Source organism: Protomyctophum parallelum, assembly GCF_964188405.1.
Source record: "Protomyctophum parallelum genome assembly, chromosome: 17".
NCBI classification, from domain to species: domain Eukaryota; kingdom Metazoa; phylum Chordata; class Actinopteri; order Myctophiformes; family Myctophidae; genus Protomyctophum; species Protomyctophum parallelum.
The window spans coordinates 46692243-46709815 of record NC_139719.1 but is presented as its reverse complement, the minus strand read 5'-3'; the positions used below and the strand labels follow the sequence as shown (position 1 = coordinate 46709815).

General features: G+C 44.7%; 2 protein-coding genes across 2 annotated transcripts in view; both read right to left on the bottom strand.

Moving 5' to 3' along the window:
• The window catches only part of LOC310874093 (GTPase IMAP family member 8-like), a gene marked incomplete at both ends in the record, with an annotated part of 11081 nt that extends 1496 nt beyond the window's left edge, over positions 1-9585 (bottom strand). Inside the window, 6 exons of the mRNA XM_083786768.1 lie at positions 30-87; positions 1687-1841; positions 2350-2748; positions 5575-6243; positions 7968-8690; positions 9501-9585. Of these exons, the coding sequence (XP_083642894.1) occupies positions 30-87; positions 1687-1841; positions 2350-2748; positions 5575-6243; positions 7968-8690; positions 9501-9585 (2089 nt within the window). The remainder of the gene's footprint in view (positions 1-29; positions 88-1686; positions 1842-2349; positions 2749-5574; positions 6244-7967; positions 8691-9500) is intronic.
• Positions 1-17573, bottom strand: part of LOC310874815 (GTPase IMAP family member 8-like) — a gene marked incomplete at both ends in the record, with an annotated part of 389544 nt that overhangs the window by 98902 nt on the left and 273069 nt on the right. The window lies entirely within an intron of this gene.

Here is a 17573-nt window from a genome sequence, read left to right as displayed (position 1 = left end):
AAAATATGAATATGATCCATGTCTCTCACCACAATCCTCGTCCTCCTCCTCTTCCTCTTCCTCTGATGAGCTGCTCATAGACAAATCCTAAAACACGGGGAGGAGAAATCATTTTCAACCTTTCAGCCAGATTACCATAAAACACAGATAACAGATAACCATAAAACACAACCTTTCAGCCAGATTACCATAAAACACAGATAACAGATAACCATAAAACACAACCTTTCAGCCAGATTACCATAAAACACAGATAACCATAAAACACAACCTTTCAGCCAGATTACCATAAAACACAGATAACAGATAAGCATAAAACACAACCTTTCAGCCAGATTCAGCCGGTCTCAGAAATCAAATGAACATTCAGAATGTTACTGCATCTTTTACTTACCCTATAAACCCAGTTGAATTATATTCATATATATGTATTCCACTTATTCATTTCTGACACATCATTTACCGAAATGTATTTACAATGTCCATTATCCAAGGAAGACATCTGATTGGTCTTTTATGGACATGACACTGGGTACAGTGGGGACCACCCATTGACATGACACTGGGTACAGTGGGGACCACCCATTGACATGACACTGGGTACAGTGGGGACCACCCATTGACATGACACTGGGTACAGTGGGGACCACCCATTGACATGACACTGGGTACAGTGGGGACCACCCATTGACATGACACTGGGTACAGTGGGGACCACCCATGGACATGACACTGGGTACAGTGGGGACCACCCATTGACATGACACTGGGTACAGTGGGGACCACCCATTGACATGACACTGGGTACAGTGGGTACCACCCATTGACATGACACTGGGTGCAGTGTGGACCACCCATTGACATGACACTGGGTGCAGTGTGGACCACCCATGGACATGACACTGGGTACAGTGGGGACCACCCATTGACATGACACTGGGTGCAGTGTGGACCACCCATTGACATGACACTGGGTGCAGTGTGGACCACCCATGGACATGACACTGGGTACAGTGGGGACCACCCATTGACATGACACTGGGTACAGTGGGGACCACCCATGGACATGACACTGGGTACAGTGGGTACCAGACACCCATGACCAAAACATGAAAAAACATGAAATAAATCAGTGTTGTGAAAATGGCCATGTATGATGGAGAAATTGTATAAGATAAAATAAAATAAAAACCCATCTGGTTTTCAAGGGGTCTGCAAACGGACTCACACTACAGAACTTATTTTCAAGTATATTTGCGGGCGATTTCCTACGGAACTGCAGGCGTGCATTAATGACATTAAAGAACACCCTCTCATCTAATATTGCTTAATTAATTTATAATGAATGTGATGTTGGTTGGATGTGATTTTTTTAAACGTGAATTCTATTTTAGATTTTGGGAGGATTATTTTTGGACAATTGTTTCTTCCTCTAATGTAATCTATAAAACATGGTCATCTTACACTGTAAAGTATAATCTATAAAACATGCTCATCTTACACTGAAAAGTTTATTCTATAAAACATGGTCATTTTACACTGTAAAGTATAATCTATAAAACATGCTCATCTTACACTGTAAAGTTTATTCTATAAAACATGGTCATTTTACACTGTAAAGTATAATCTATAAAACATGCTCATCTTACACTGTAAAGTTTAATCTATAAAAGATGCTCATCTTACTCTCGTCACCTCAGCGTCTTCCTGCGTAGGAACTTCACTCATGGTCTCATATCCTGACGAGGATGCAGGCTGGTTCTTCAGCCAATCAGAGACCTTCTTGTCAGGTGACACACAGCTGTACACACTTCCTGTCTCAGATGGTGTTTCGCCTGGAGCTGTTGGACAAAGCATATTTCCTTTTGGATTAATAAAGTCTGTCTGTCTGTCTGTCTGTCTGTCTGTCTGTCTGTCTGTCTGTCTGTCTGTCCGTCCGTCTGTCTGTCCGTCTGTCTGTCTCTTCATCAGTTTAGTTACAGTATGTCAAACCCACAGATGTTAATTTCCAAAGTGATCAAATGATTTTGTGAAATGAAATGGTCAGCTAGATGATGATAAAAAGGTGAGTATAGTGAATACCAATGATAGAGTAGGTCTACTATTTCAGGATATTGTTTACCAATGAATTACATTGTTTCTGTACTTTGGCGTTTAAACTTTAGCATTCCTACTTCATCTAGTGTAAAATCTAAACAACTATCCTCTCTCTCTCTCTCTCTCTCTCTCTCTCTCAATTCAATGCAATTTAAATTAAGGTGAAGTAAAACTGAAATGCATTAAACCGCGGCGAGTCAGTGAACTGGCGAGTTCTCTGGATGCCGTTATTGTTATTGTACTTAATCTCACCTTGAGGTCCAGTGAATGTTTGATTCCTCGTCACCATGTCTTCTGTTTTCTCCATCAGCTGCTTTACCTCTGAAATGTCCCAGCCAAAACCACGTATAACATGGTACCTGTAGCCACATTTCTCCAGGATCCTCCTCAGAGGTTCTCCTTCAGCCTCGATGTACTCCTCAACACGTCTCCCTCCCAGCCACCATCCCCACATGAACAGAACCAGAGCGTGTCTCCAGACTGTGTGCCCCAGCAGCTCCATGTGTTCCTCCACTGACCTCCTGTCAGCTTCACAGAATCTGGACTTCACATCGACTGTCACCAGGACAGCGTGGGGTCCAGGATAACACAGAGTCACACCGTGTAGAAGGACGTCTTTGGTCTTCTGGGATGGAGGTGTAGTCGACCAGTCTGGACACATCACCACACTCACTGTTCTGTCAGCAACTTCACGCTGTTCTTTGACACATTCTGTCAGTTTAGGCTGGGTTTTAAACTCCTGGAATATGAGGTTTACTGTATGTTAGTCATAATAATAATAATAACTGATCAATTATGATATACATTTATAGGTTAATCTATCCACCCCTGTATACCATGATCTGTAACCATAAAAGGATGATCACATTAATGTGTTATTAATTATAACATTAAAGTCATGAATACATTAATGTGTTATTGATTATATCATTAAAGTCATGAATACATTAATGTGTTATTAATTATAACATTAAAGTGATGAACACATTAATGTGTTATAAATTATAACATTAAAGTCATGAATACATTAATGTGTTATTAATTATAACATTAAAGTGATGAATACATTAATGTGTTATTAATTATAACATTAAAGTGATTAATACACTAATGTGTTATTAATTATAACATTAAAGTCATGAATACATCATAATAATATGAATTACAATCCAATAATATGACTGTGAAATGTTAATTTCGGCATAATGAGGACTTTTATGTTTGGTATTGTGACTATATTATTATTATTCTTGGCCTTAAGCCCTATTTCATACTTTGGCTACAGCTTTAGCAGATCTACAAGCTCAAAACACGTTGACATGCAGCACGCTGTGAGCTTTTAGATCTGCAAGATCTAAACATGTTGCTGTTGCTATGAGACGTAATGTAAGCAACACAGCACAGCACATGACTCCTTGTGTGTGCGTGTGCGTGTGTGTGTGTGTGTGTGTGTGTGTGTGTGTGTGTGTGTGCGTGTGTGCGCGACTGCACGTGTGTGTGTGTGTGTGTGTGTGTGTGTGTGTGTGTGTGCGTGCGTGCGTGTGTGTGTGTGTGCGTGTGTGTCTCATACACTAGAAACAATATAGGCTTAGGGTATCAGCAGTTCTGTGCACATGCTAAGCACACATGTAGGCGCGCGAGTGCACGTGCATGTATGTGTTTGAGTGCACGTGCGTGCGTGTGCGTGACCGTGGTACCGAAATGAAAAATCACTGTTACACCACTGATGACAGCAGATACTTTCACATTATCATCATAAAACATGTATATTTAAGGTCTTTACTGTTTACTGTGAGATCATTCATTATAACATCTCATTCAGATCATAATTATTACTCACCTTCCATGGAGTTTCTGTAAACACACTGCTCTTCTGCAGAATCTTGTTTCCAGCTCTGTCCCTGTCAGCCTGCTTTCCTCCAGCCAAAACCATCCTGACCTCTGATATGTGTTCTCCTGACACTAACACACACACACACACACACACACACACACACACACACACACACACACACACACACACACACACACAGGCGTAAAGCAGTGTTTCTCAAACTCTTTTGGCCACGGACCCCCATGTGAGAGTGTTCTGTGTGTCAGGGACCCCCATGTGAGAGTGTTCTATGTCAGGGACCCCCATGTGAGAGTGTTCTGTGTCAGGGACCCCCATGTGAGAGTGTTCTGTGTCAGGGACCCCCATGTGAGAGTGTTCTGTGTGTCAGGGACCCCCATGTGAGAGTGTTCTGTGTGTCAGGGACCCCCATGTGAGAGTGTTCTGTGTGTCAGGGACCCCCATGTGAGAGTGTTCTGTGTCAGGGACCCCCATGTGAGAGTGTTCTGTGTCAGGGACCCCCATGTGAGAGTGTTCTGTGTCAGGGACCCCCATGTGAGAGTGTTCTGTGTCAGGGACCCCCATGTGAGAGTGTTGTGTGTGTCAGGGACCCCCATGTGAGAGTGTTCTGTGTGTCAGGGACCCCCATGTGAGAGTGTTCTGTGACAGGGACCCCCATGTGAGAGTGTTCTGTGACAGGGACCCCCATGTGAGAGTGTTCTGTGTCAGGGACCCCCATGTGAGAGTGTTCTGTGTCAGGGACCCCCATGTGAGAGTGTTCTGTGTCAGGGACCCCCATGTGAGAGTGTTGTGTGTGTCAGGGACCCCTATGTGAGAGTGTTCTGTGTATCAGGGACCCCCATGTGAGAGTGTTCTGTGTCAGGGACCCCCATGTGAGAGTGTTCTGTGTGTCAGGGACCCCCATGTGAGAGTGTTCTGTGTGTCAGGGACCCCCATGTGAGAGTGTTCTGTGTCAGGGACCCCCATGTGAGAGTGTTCTGTGTGTCAGGGACCCCCATGTGAGAGTGTTCTGTGTGTCAGGGACCCCCATGTGAGAGTGTTCTATGTCAGGGACCCCCATGTGAGAGTGTTCTGTGTGTCAGGGACCCCCATGTGAGAGTGTTCTGTGTGTCAGGGACCCCCATGTGAGAGTGTTCTGTGTGTCAGGGACCCCCATGTGAGAGTGTTCTCTGTGTCAGGGACCCCCATGTGAGAGTGTTCTGTGTGACAGGGACCCCCAGAAGAGAAGATTTCTGTTAAAAAAGCTAATATATTTCAAATATTTTCCTAAAAGTTAAAAAATAGCAGATGTACAAGTGAAGTGATGCACTGCAAGCTTGTAGATCTGCTATTTATGACTAACCAACATACTGTATAACATATGGAACATGTTGCAGTGGGACCCCCTGGAAACCCCTCAAGGACCCCTGGGGGTCCTTACCCCTTAACCCTAACCCTCAAGGACCCCTGGGGGTCCTTACCCCTTAACCCTAACCCTCAAGGACCCCTGTAAGTAAAATAACATGTAATTGTATTGTACAACACTTACATATTGTGGTAGTTGTAAGTCCAAAATTAGAGACAGACAGACAGACAGACAGACAGACAGACAGACAGACAGACAGACAGACAGACAGACAGCTCACCTTCACAGAGAGCTTTCAGGGCGGTCAGTTTCCTGGTCAGTGTCTGGACACGTTCCTCCATGTTCCTCTTCCTCGCTGACATCTTCTCAACTTCACAGTGTCCACCTGTGTTTCCTGACAACATCTCATCTATCTTCTCCAGAAGCTGTGTGACCTGACTGTCATCTCTCTTCTGGTTGTTGAAGACATGGTACCTGTTCCCACATCGGTCAAGAAGCCAGCGGAGGTCTTCTCCTTCAGCCTCAATGTGCTGCTCAATGCTTCGTTCTCCCAGACGGTCTCCATGGGTGAACAGGGCTATAGCGTGACTCCAGAGGCTCTGTGGCAGAAGGCTCATGTGTTCCTCTACTGCTACTCTCATTTCTTTGGTGAATGCTTCATGAAGAGGAACGACCAGAAGAACAGCATGTGGTCCAGGAGGACAGAGACACACACTGACCTGGATCTCCAGTCTGTCCATCTCTGAGGTGTCCTGTAGTGGATGGTTGTAGAACCAGCCTGGTGATTCCACCACTGTCACCCGTCTCCCTGCTACGCTGCCCTGTCTCACCTCACACTGCACTGACCTCTGACCTGCTTTAAAACCACTTCCTGTCAGAATGGTGTTTCCTGCTGAACTCTTCCCAGAGCACTGCCTTCCCAACATCACAATCCTGAGGTCGGTCCGTCCTGTAAGAGAAAACATTGTTTACTTTCACTTTGTTTAACAACATCTTCAACGTTTTGGTTTTAGTTTAAAAACGCTACAATAGCCGATCTACAAGCTCATATTGCTTCTCAACGTGACACACTGTGAGCTTGTAGATCTGCTGTTTTCTCTATTTGTCGTTATAACAAAATACATCGTTGCTGTAAATTATCGACCTGCCTCACCATACAATACAGGAGTGTCACGCTAAAGTAGTGAAAATAGAAGATCTACAATTTTATTGTATTTCATGTTAATGTTTAAACACGCTGACCCATGTGTCCCTATTTAAAAAAAAAAAAAAAAAAAAAGAATAGTGAAAATAATGATCTACAAGCTCACATCACATTGCAATGCGCTGCGTTATGAGCTTGTAGATCTGCTATATATATTATTTTTTTTACAAATTTTAAATGTTTTAACCCATTCTGACCTGAGATCAGATTCATACGAGGTTTCCGCCGGACACACACTGGTCTGATGAACCCATTCTGACCTGAGATCAGATTCTAAAAATGTCAGTCGTTCTTCGATTTTTCAAAAAATAGCAGACCTACAAGCTCGTATCGCGCCACTCGGTGGCGCGATATGAGCTTGTAGATCTGCTATTTTTCAATAGATAAAGCATAACATGATGCTAACACCAAAATGGGTTCCCGTTCAGAATGTTTTAAGAATACTAACTAAGAGGAAGGGTTTTGGACATACACGGTCAACCCTATACTTAGCTGAGTGGAGTCCCCCAGGGAAGTGTACTAGGCGTCTACATGTTTTCACTCTACACTAAATATATTAGCCTACAATAGCTGATCTACAAGCTCACAACACGATGCTACGCGACACGTTGTGAGCTTGTAGATCAGCTATTTCCCCAGAATGGGGATGTGGGTATAAGCCCTATATACACATTATTATAATTATGACAAATAGTGAACAGAGCAGATCTACAAGCTCACAACACCTCACACTGTGAGGTTAACCACTTAACCCATTGTGACCTGAGATCAGATTCTAAAAATGTTCTTCTATACATCCTGACAGTTTTCTGAGAAAGCTTCTTTTGTCTTCTATGTCAGTCGTTCTTTGATTTTTCAAAAATAGCAGACCTACAAGCTCGTAGCGCGCCACTCGTAGCGCGCCACTCGGTGGCGCGCTATGAGCTTGTAGATCTGCTATTTTTAAACAGCTAAAGCATAACATGATGCTAACACCAAAAGGGGTTCCCGCCCAGTTTAGAGCCCTGAGGAACTCCTCTCAACCACATGGGCTTTAACCCTTTCTGGACGGGAACCCCTTTTGGTGTTTTAAGCATTATGTTATGCTTTAGCTATTGGAAAATAGCAGATCTACAAGCTCATAGCGCAGCACAGAGAGGCGCGCTACGAGCTTGTAGGTCTGCTATTTTAGAAAAATCTTGAAAATGTGTCGCAAATCTTTGAATATTCTTTTAGAGCGAATGTTTTTAACTCATATATTTGCTTCTGGGGTGGGGGAGGGGGGGCTATTTTCAGATTGGAGTCGGCGGCCAATTACAGATCATTTCGGGGTACTTGACATGAAATAGTTTGAAAGCCACTGGTTTACTGTAAAAACAGGTTTTTCAGAAAACTGTCATGATTTAGAAGACATTTTATTTATTTTGATGTCAGGCCTAAATGGGTTTAAGTGCCAGTTATTAATTAATTAATTCATCCAGTGTTTTTACCTCTTTCTGACGAGCCGCGGCCCAGAGGAGGTCCGGTTGGTTGTTTCTGGGCGTCTTTCCTCCTTGGTTCTGCTCTTCTTCTGATACTTCTCTCCTTCTCCTTCAGTTCCTCTGAGACGTGTTCTTCTGTCTCATAGTGACCACCATTACTCTGCACAATCTGATCTACCTTCTGCAGCAGCTCTGTGACCTGACCACCATCTCCTCTGTCACTGATGTCAAGGACATGGAAGCGACCTTCACATTTCTCTGTGAGATATCTTAAGTCAGAGTCAGATCTAATGAGACCAGGTCTCATGTTGTTTTTATCAGCTACAGTGAACACCACAATAGTGCGTTTCCACACTGTGTCACTGAGGAGGAATCTCACATGTTCCTCTGCTGACATCCCTGTTCCTGTATATGGGAGGTCCAATCTGACCACTAGGACAAAGGCATGTGGTCCTGGAGGACACAGACTCACACTCCTTTGTATTTCTAACTGGGTCAGTTTTGGGGTCAGATCTAGGGGATGAGTAGACCTCCATCCTGGAGTGTCGACCACACTGACCTGTCTCCCTGACACTAACTCTTGTCTCATGACACTCTGAGATGTTAATGTGTTTGTTCTAAAAGCCTCTCTGCCCAGGATGATGTTTCCTACTGAGCTCTTTCCACTGAGTTTACCAGGAATTCTTCCCCCGATCAGAACAATGTTCAGTTCTGACGGGTCGCTGTTCTTCCCTGGTTGGAAAAAATAAACATAATATTGATACATATCACAGATGATATTAAACCAGTATTATTAGTTAATTAAACATAATATTGATACAGATCACAGATGAGATTAAACCAGTATTATTAGTTAACCCATTTTGGGGCGGGAACCCCTTTTGGTGTTAGCATTATGTCATGTTTTAGCTATTGAAAAATAGCAGATCTACAAGCTCATAGCGCGACACTCGGTGGCTTGTAGGTCTGCTATTTTTTTTAAATCGAAGAACGACTGACATAGAAATTAGAAACATAACATTTTCTCAAAACTGTCAGGATGTAGAAGACATTTTTAGAATCTGATCTCAGGTCAGAATGTGCTAATTAAATATAATATTGATACAGATCACAGATGAGATTAAACCAGTATTATTAGTTAATTAAATATAATTGTGTGTTTTAACCCATTTAGGCCTGACGTCGACATTAAAAATATGTCTTCTAAATCCTGACAGTTTGACTGAAAAACCTCCTGTTTCTATATCAGTGGTGCTCAATATTTCATGTCAAGGACCCCAAAAATATCTGTAATTGGCCGTCGACCCCCATCTGGAAATATGTTGTTCCAGGGACCCCCCCCCCCCCCAGAGGCAAAGATATGAGTTAAAAACACAGAATATATAAAGATTTGCGCCACATTTTCACGATTTTTCAAAAGTAGCAGACCACCGCGCTACGAGCTTGTAGATCTGCTATTTTTCAATAGCTAAAGTGTAATGGATGGTCCTAATGATTAAAACACCAACAGGTTCCTGTCCTGAATGGGTTAATAGAACACACCTCTGATGCTTCCGCTGGACATCCTGTCTACTGGTGATGACATCCTGTCTACTGGTGATGACATCCTTTCTACTGGTGATGACATCGTGTCTACAGCTAGTTAGAAACTGGAAAACAGACACATTGTACTATTAGTATTGCAATTATTATGCTCTCGCACGTACGCGCGCGCACACACACACACACACACACACACACACACACACACACACACACACACACACACACACACACACACACACACACACACACACACACACACACACACACACACACACACACACACACACACACACACACACACACACACACACACACACACACACACACACACACACACACACACACACACACTCCTACTTGACATGAAATGAATCCTCATTTATATCATAATGTTTCACCTGCTGAAGAGCTGCTGCTCTGAATCCCACTCTGTTGTTTCCTCCATTCTGAGCCAACACGTCTCCTACTGTACCTACTGTACATAAACATGACATTAAAGGTCTCCACATTGTAGCCAACTGGACACACCTACTGTACATAAACATGACATTAAAGGTCTCCACATTGTAGCCAACTGGACACACCTACTGTACATGAACATGACATTAAAGGTCTCCACATTGTAGCCAACTGGACACACCTACTGTACATGAACATGACATTAAAGGTCTCCACATTGTAGCCAACTGGACACACCTACTGTACATGAACATGACATTAAAGGTCTCCACATTGTAGCCAACTGGACACACCTACTGTACATAAACATGACATTAAAGGTCTCCACATTGGGAGAGAGGGGGAGATGTAATGAGTGAAGTTACTGAGACAGGGGTCTTGAAGGGGGAGATGTAATGAGTGAAGTTACTGAGACAGGGGTCTTTGAGGGGGAGATGTAATGAGTGAAGTTACTGAGACAGGGGTCTTGGAGGGGGAGATGTAATGAGTTAGGTTACTGAGACAGGGGTCTTGGAGGGGGAGATGTAATGAGTGAAGTTACTGAGACAGGGGTCTTGGAGGGGGAGATGTAATGAGTGAGGTTACTGAGACAGGGGTCTTGGAGGGGGAGATGTAATGAGTGAAGTTACTGAGACAGGGGTCTTGAAGGGGGAGATGTAATGAGTGAAGTTACTGAGACAGGGGTCTTGAAGGGGGAGATGTAATGAGTGAAGTTACTGAGACAGGGGTCTTGGAGGGGGAGATGTAATGAGTTAGGTTACTGAGACAGGGGTCTTGGAGGGGGAGATGTAATGAGTGAAGTTACTGAGACAGGGGTCTTGAAGGGGGAGATGTAATGAGTTAGGTTACTGAGACAGGGGTCTTGAAGGGGGAGATGTAATGAGTGAAGTTACTGAGACAGGGGTCTTGGAGGGGGAGATGTAATGAGTGAGGTTACTGAGACAGGGGTCTTGTCACTTTAAGAGTTCTTGTGTTGTGTCTTGAGTAGCCTCTGTACCAGGCTTTCACTTTGTTGGTGCAAAAATGGAAAGCCTGGAGGAACGCATTGGCCGCTCTGGTCTAAAAGTGGGAGTCAACCCTTCCGGGTGGGCGTCGCTCCAAATGATGTGACGTAGCGCTGCACTAGGGGGGAGAGGAGGGGCCGGGGGTGAGGGACAGATCGATGAGATCCAATCAGGGTGCGCGTTTTTCTGAGCCTCCCATCTAGGCCAGAAATGTCTAGTGTTAGCTCAGGCTATGTCTTGAGTGACGTGGACATCCGGTCCACGTCATGAAGGAAAGCTTTTGGAGGGAAGTTAAATAAATACTACTACAACTGACATGAGAACTCACTGAGTCTGCTTGTGATATTATATGTCCTGTGAGACACATCGACAGACATTACGCCGTGGACCAGACCTCTTCATGGAGAACACCAGAAGTGTGACCGTGGACCAGACCTCTTCATGGAGAACACCAGAAGTGTGACCGTGGACCAGACCTCTTCATGGAGAACACCAGAAGAGTGACCGTGGACCAGACCTCTTCATGGAGAACACCAGAAGTGTGACTGTGGACCAGACCCCTCCACGGAGCCCACCTCTCTATCTCTCTCTCTCTCCCTCTACCCCCCCCCCCTCTCTCCCCCGACACGGTGGAGGCAGATGGCCGCCCACCCTAGAGTCGGGTTCTGCCTCATGACGTTTCTTCCTAAAGGAGGAGTTTTTCGTTATATTGCTGCTCTGGGTGGATCTGTGTTGGTTGTAAAGTGTCTTGAGACAACTTGTTGTGATTTGACACTATAATAAAATTGAATTGAATGTAATTGAATTGAAAGTAATGATTGACAGCTGTCACTCACTGTTTATAATGACATCAGTAATGATTGACAGCTGTCACTCAGAGTCTTACCTTATTAAAGTGTTGAAGGAAACGTCACTCCTCCTCCGTCAGGTCATTCCTGTCAATCAACAGGAAAGTGTCAATCATTCATGAGCTGTAAGGAATGGATTCCCCAAACGATGCTGTGTCAGATGTCACATGTAATCAGGGCCAAATTAACCATAGGGCCAGGGGCCCTTGGCTCTCAGTCGCCCTTGGCTCTCAGGGGCCCTTGGCTCTCAGGGGCCCTTGGCTCTCAGGGGCCCTTAGATCCCAGGGGCCCTTGGCTCTCAGGGGCCCTTGGCTCTCAGGGGCCCTTGGCTCTCAGGGGGCCCTTGGCTCTCAGGGGGCCCTTGGCTCTCAGGGGGCCTTGGCTCTCAGGGGCCCTTGGCTCTCAGGGGGCCCTTGGCTCTCAGGGACCCTTGGCTCTCAGGGGGCCCTTGGCTCTCAGGGGGCCCTTGGCTCTCAGGGACCCTTGGCTCTCAGGGACCATTGGCTCTCAGGGGGCCCTTGGCTCTAAGGGGGCCCTTGGCTCTCAGGGGGCCCTTGGCTCTCAGGGGGCCCTTGGCTCTCAGGGGCTCTTGGCTCTCAGGGGCCCTTGGCTCTCAGGGGCCCTTGGCTCTCAGGAGGAGGAAAACTGGAGGAAACTGAACCAAGCGGTAGGACTGCTGGGTTTGAGGGCCTGAAATTGGCCGTTGATTGAGATACATTTAGGTCAAAAAGATGATAAAACATAATAAAACCACAAAGATTATGTGCTCACGCACGCCATGGGGGCCCGCACACCATGGGGCCCCCATGCTATGGGCCCCTTCTATAGTCCTACTAGAGCCCAAGAAATTACATCTGGCCACAAAAGATAACAGGATCTACTGAATGTGTCAAACTGACACATTGAGCCTATATAACACAGTGTGGCTTCCCCCCAATAGGCTACCTTCACATTCAGTAGATCCTGTGATCTTTTGTGGCCAGATGTAATTTCCTGGGGTTTATTAGGGCTATAGTAAATAATAAACAAAAATAATTGCCATAATATCTTGTAAACAAATACATATTTAGCCCCATGCTCGAATGCCCCTGCCCCCCTGTGAAAAACAGCTAAAATCCCTAAAAAAGAAGCAAGCAGCAAATGAAAAACAAATAACACTCATCTTTTACTTTGTCTAATAACAACCTAAAACAAACAAAACTAAACAACTAAAGTTGTCCTTTAACATATATATTTTTGTAAAAAGGGTGAAGTGTCCCTTTAAGCCTGTAGGGCTGAGTAGGAGAGTTGGTTAATCATTCATTTAAAAGGGTGAAGTGTCCCTTTAAGCCTGTAGGGCTGTGTAGGAGAGTTGGTTAATCATTCATTTAAAAGGGTGAAGTGTCCCTTTACAATTTACAATTTACAATTTAGGCATTTAGCAGACGCTCTTAATCCAGAGCGACTTACAATAATCAAGAACAAAAGCATGGGAATACATCACAAAAGCATTTATCATAAAACATGCGTAAGCTAAGAAAGTAACAGTGGAATATCTATATTATGAGACTATACATATAAACTATATATATATACTACTATGCTATACAGTACATATGTACTATGGCGTGCTATGACTACATACAATGCAATTATAGTGCCGTCTACATAACATGCTATAAGTCTGTATCAGATGCTATCTAAGTCTACAGAAATGCTATCTAAGGGGGTAGGGTAAGTGCTATGGGCCATGATGGAGTCTGAAAAGGTGGGTTTTCAGACTACGGCGGAAGATTGGGAGTGATGCTGCAGTTCTGACTGCAATGGGAAGTGCATTCCACAGTTTTGGAGCCAGAAGGGAGAAGAGTTTGGGACGTGTGGAGCGTTGTCCCGGCGTCTTTAGTGAAGGTACTTCCAGCTTCCCTGCGTTGGCTGATCTGAGTGCGCGGGAGGGTTTGTAGGCTTCAATCATACTTGCAAGATATGGGGGAGCCATACCTTTGGTTGCCTTGAATGCCAGCATCAGAGTTTTGTATTCTGTGCGGGGAGCGACCGGGAGCCAGTGGAGGGAGCGGAGCAGGGGGGAGACATGTGAGAATTTTGGCTGGTTGAAGACCAAGCGAGCTGCGGCATTTTGGATCAGCTGGAGAGGCTTAAGTGCACCTTTAAGCCTGTAGGGCTGTGTAGGAGAGTTGGTTAATCATTCATTTAAAAGGGTGAAGTGTCCCTTTAAGCCTGTAGGGCTGAGTAGGAGAGTTGGTTAATCATTCATTTTAAAGGGTGAAGTGTCCCTTTAAGCCTGTAGGGCTGTGTAGGAGAGTTGGTTAATCATTCATTTTAAAGGGTGAAGTGTCCCTTTAAGCATGTAGGGCTGTGTAGGAGAGTTGGTTATAATCATTCATTTTAAAGGGTGAAGTGTCCCTTTAAGCCTGTAGGGCTGTGTAGGAGAGTTGGTTAATCATTAATCTAATAATCTCTACATTGTATGTTTCACTCATTCTGTAGAAGATGTTGATGAACTAAAGTGGATCCATAACCTTTGATCCATAACCTTTGATCCATAACCTTTGCTAACCTCAGAGTAAGGAATGATAAAAGTAACAGATGATGTCACTCACAGTCACAACACGTCACCGTTGCTAAAATGGTAAAGACATTGAAAATAGCTGCATTTATACATGCGAGTGTAGGTGAACATGATTCTACATGAATAACTATTGAGACACACGTTCTCGTGTTTCCTCCTCCGCGTCATCAGCGCCCATACCCGAAGGCGGGGTTGACGAAAGGGCCTTTCTGTGTGGAGTTTGCATGTTCTCCCCGTGTCCCCTATAGGGTAGGTACCCTCACATGTTCTCCCCGTGTCCCCTAGGGTAGGTACCCTCACATGTTCTCCCCGTGTCCCCTATAGGGTAGGTACCCTCACATGTTCTCCCCGTGTCCCCTAGGGTAGGTACCCTCACAAAAAACATGCAGTAATCCTGGTCTCTAAACTACCTCCCCCTGGCCAGCCGGGGCGCCTGCTGGAGGGGAAAGGAACTGGTTGGAATAACGTGTTCCTTCCACGCGCTACGTCCAACCAGGGAAACTCCCCCCTGTCAGGTGTAAAGGAGCAACTTGGACACTGAGGCATGAAGGAAGCATGAGTTCAAGTCCGTTGCTCTCCCCTTGTCCCCCATATATGGGGACTAGGTTGGTCTCCCCTTGTCCCCCATATATGGGGACTAGGTTGGTCTCCCCTTGTCCCCCATATATGGGGACTAGGTTGGTCTCCCCTTATCCCCCATATATGGGGACTAGGTTGGTCTCCCCTTGTCCCCCATATATGGGGACTAGGTTGGTCTCCCCTTGTCCCCCATATATGGGGACTAGGTTGGCGGAGGGTGTGTAGAGCCCAGGATCACATTAGATGATTGACACAGGGGTGAAAAATGGGTTACAAAATCGTGGGATAAAAAATATATTAAAAAAAGACACACGTTCTCAATTACAAACAAAACGCTATACACGAATATGAATATTAATTCACTGCTTAATTTTATGAATATTAATTCACTGCTTAATTTTATGAATATTAATTCACTGCTTCATCTTATGATTATTAATTCACTGCTTCATCTTATGATTAATTAACTGCTTCATCTTATGAATATTAATTCACTGCTTCATTTTAGGAATATGAATTCACTGCTTCATCTTAGGAATTCTAATCTCTATTGTCCCACATGGGGACTAATTCTACAGTAATAAATATCGACGTCCTATATGATATTTAATTTTTTGTTATTCATGTCCTCACTGTATTGCATCACTGCTTGTTTTTTAATGTTCATGGCTTGCTTTTCTTTTATTCTCCATTACTCTGTAAAGCACTTTGAGCTGCATTTCATGCCATGAAAGGTACTATACAAATAAAGTTTATTATTATTATTATTATAATATGCCACCAAAATGTGGAACGCCCTACCAACAGTCATTAAGACATGTGACTCAAAGGGCCCCTATACGGACGGCTGCAATTCTAAACTGGCCCCCGTAAAATCTGTACTGTACTGTACTGCACTGCACTGCACTGCACTGCACTGTACTGTACTGTACTGTACTGTACTGTACTGTACTGTACTGTACTGTACTGTACTGTACTGTAGGCCTACTGGCACACCCAAAATCACCATATATACAGTTAATATGTGCGTGTGTGTGTGTGTGTGTGTGTGTGTGTGTGTGTGTTAGGTTGCGCACAGGTGGTGAAAAACAACCATGCTGTTTTCGTGCCCATACCCAGCCCCACACACACACACACACACACACACACACACACACACACTAGGGCTGTCAGTTCACCTCTATAATCCAATTCGAATTTCATTGCTTCATTATTTTTAATTTTCGAAAATATTCGAATATTTACATTGTTTATTTTAGCTCATATTTAACCTATAATAATACACAGAATATAATACGATGCACATTCTGTCCACTAGAGGCCCCCCCCTTCCAAACGGCAAAGCAGTACTTTCAGCACATGTAGGCCTAATGGTTTTCACGGCACAAAATAGCGTTTAAACTGTTTTATTGAGCAGTGCTATGTCTGTCTGTCCTGCACGTGTCCCCGTCCCCCTGTACGTTGGGACCAGTGGACTAGTCCGCTCTGACAAGGCGTAGTTATGCATATCATGTCAATACTCTCGTGACTCGTCTCGGACGGGCGGACAGCGTCCCTGGTTGTGGCTTGCGAGCAGGCCACCAGGGGAGCTTTAGCTCACTCTAAGCGCCGCCGCTCCTCCGGACATTTCGGAACTTTCCGGGGGTACCGCCTGGGTTCTGCGCGACGGGCTTGACCATGCGGAGTAGCCCTCGTCGGCCCGCTCAGGACCCACGGAACCGCGGGCTTGTTAGCGGCGGTACCGCGAGGCCACGGGGCCTAGAACGCACGAAAATCGATTCTCCGAAAATATTTTCGAGACATTTCGACGTTTTTGACCGCGTGCTCAGCCTTTACAATCGGGGCCCTTGTCACCTTCGTGTAGCTGGCTAGTCTCCGCTCATTTACCACCGGGCCACTAAGCCGTCTATTACGGTCGCGAGGCCACGGGGTCCGGAACCCGGCCCACATTCGCTCGAGACGTGAACGTGTACGTTTTCACATGCAGTGGAAGCGGCCGGGGAGATTTCACAGCGGTAGATTCGTTACTCAATACATTTAGTGAGCGGATAAAATAACATAAAACAAAATAAAAATATTAAATAGAATTAATAAATTATAAAAGCTCCATTCGAATGGCAATTTTAGCTTTCGAATATATATATTTTTTTAATATTCGAATTTCTTTCATATTATGAAATTCGTTCTGACAGCCCTAACACACACACACACACACACACACGCACACGCACACGCACACGCACACGCACACGCACACGCACACGCACACGCACACGCACACACACACACACACACACACACACAGTCCTTTAAGGAAATGGTTGCACCACTTAAAAACCACACCCGTGTGAACTGAGTGTTGCAATTCCCCCCCCCCCTCCTCTCTCTCTCTGTCTCTGTCTCTGTCTCTGTCTCTGTCTCTCTCTCTATATATATGATGAATTTCTGTTCTGTTCTTTAGCTACATAGAAGTGTCTATTTGTACGTCTCTAAATGTTTTGATGAATTGAACAATGTGGACCCTGTTGTAAACAAGTCTAATGCTTAATTGGGTCGTCCACTCACAGTTAACAGTCTTTGTATTGAGTTTGTGCTTAAAATGTACTGTAAATTC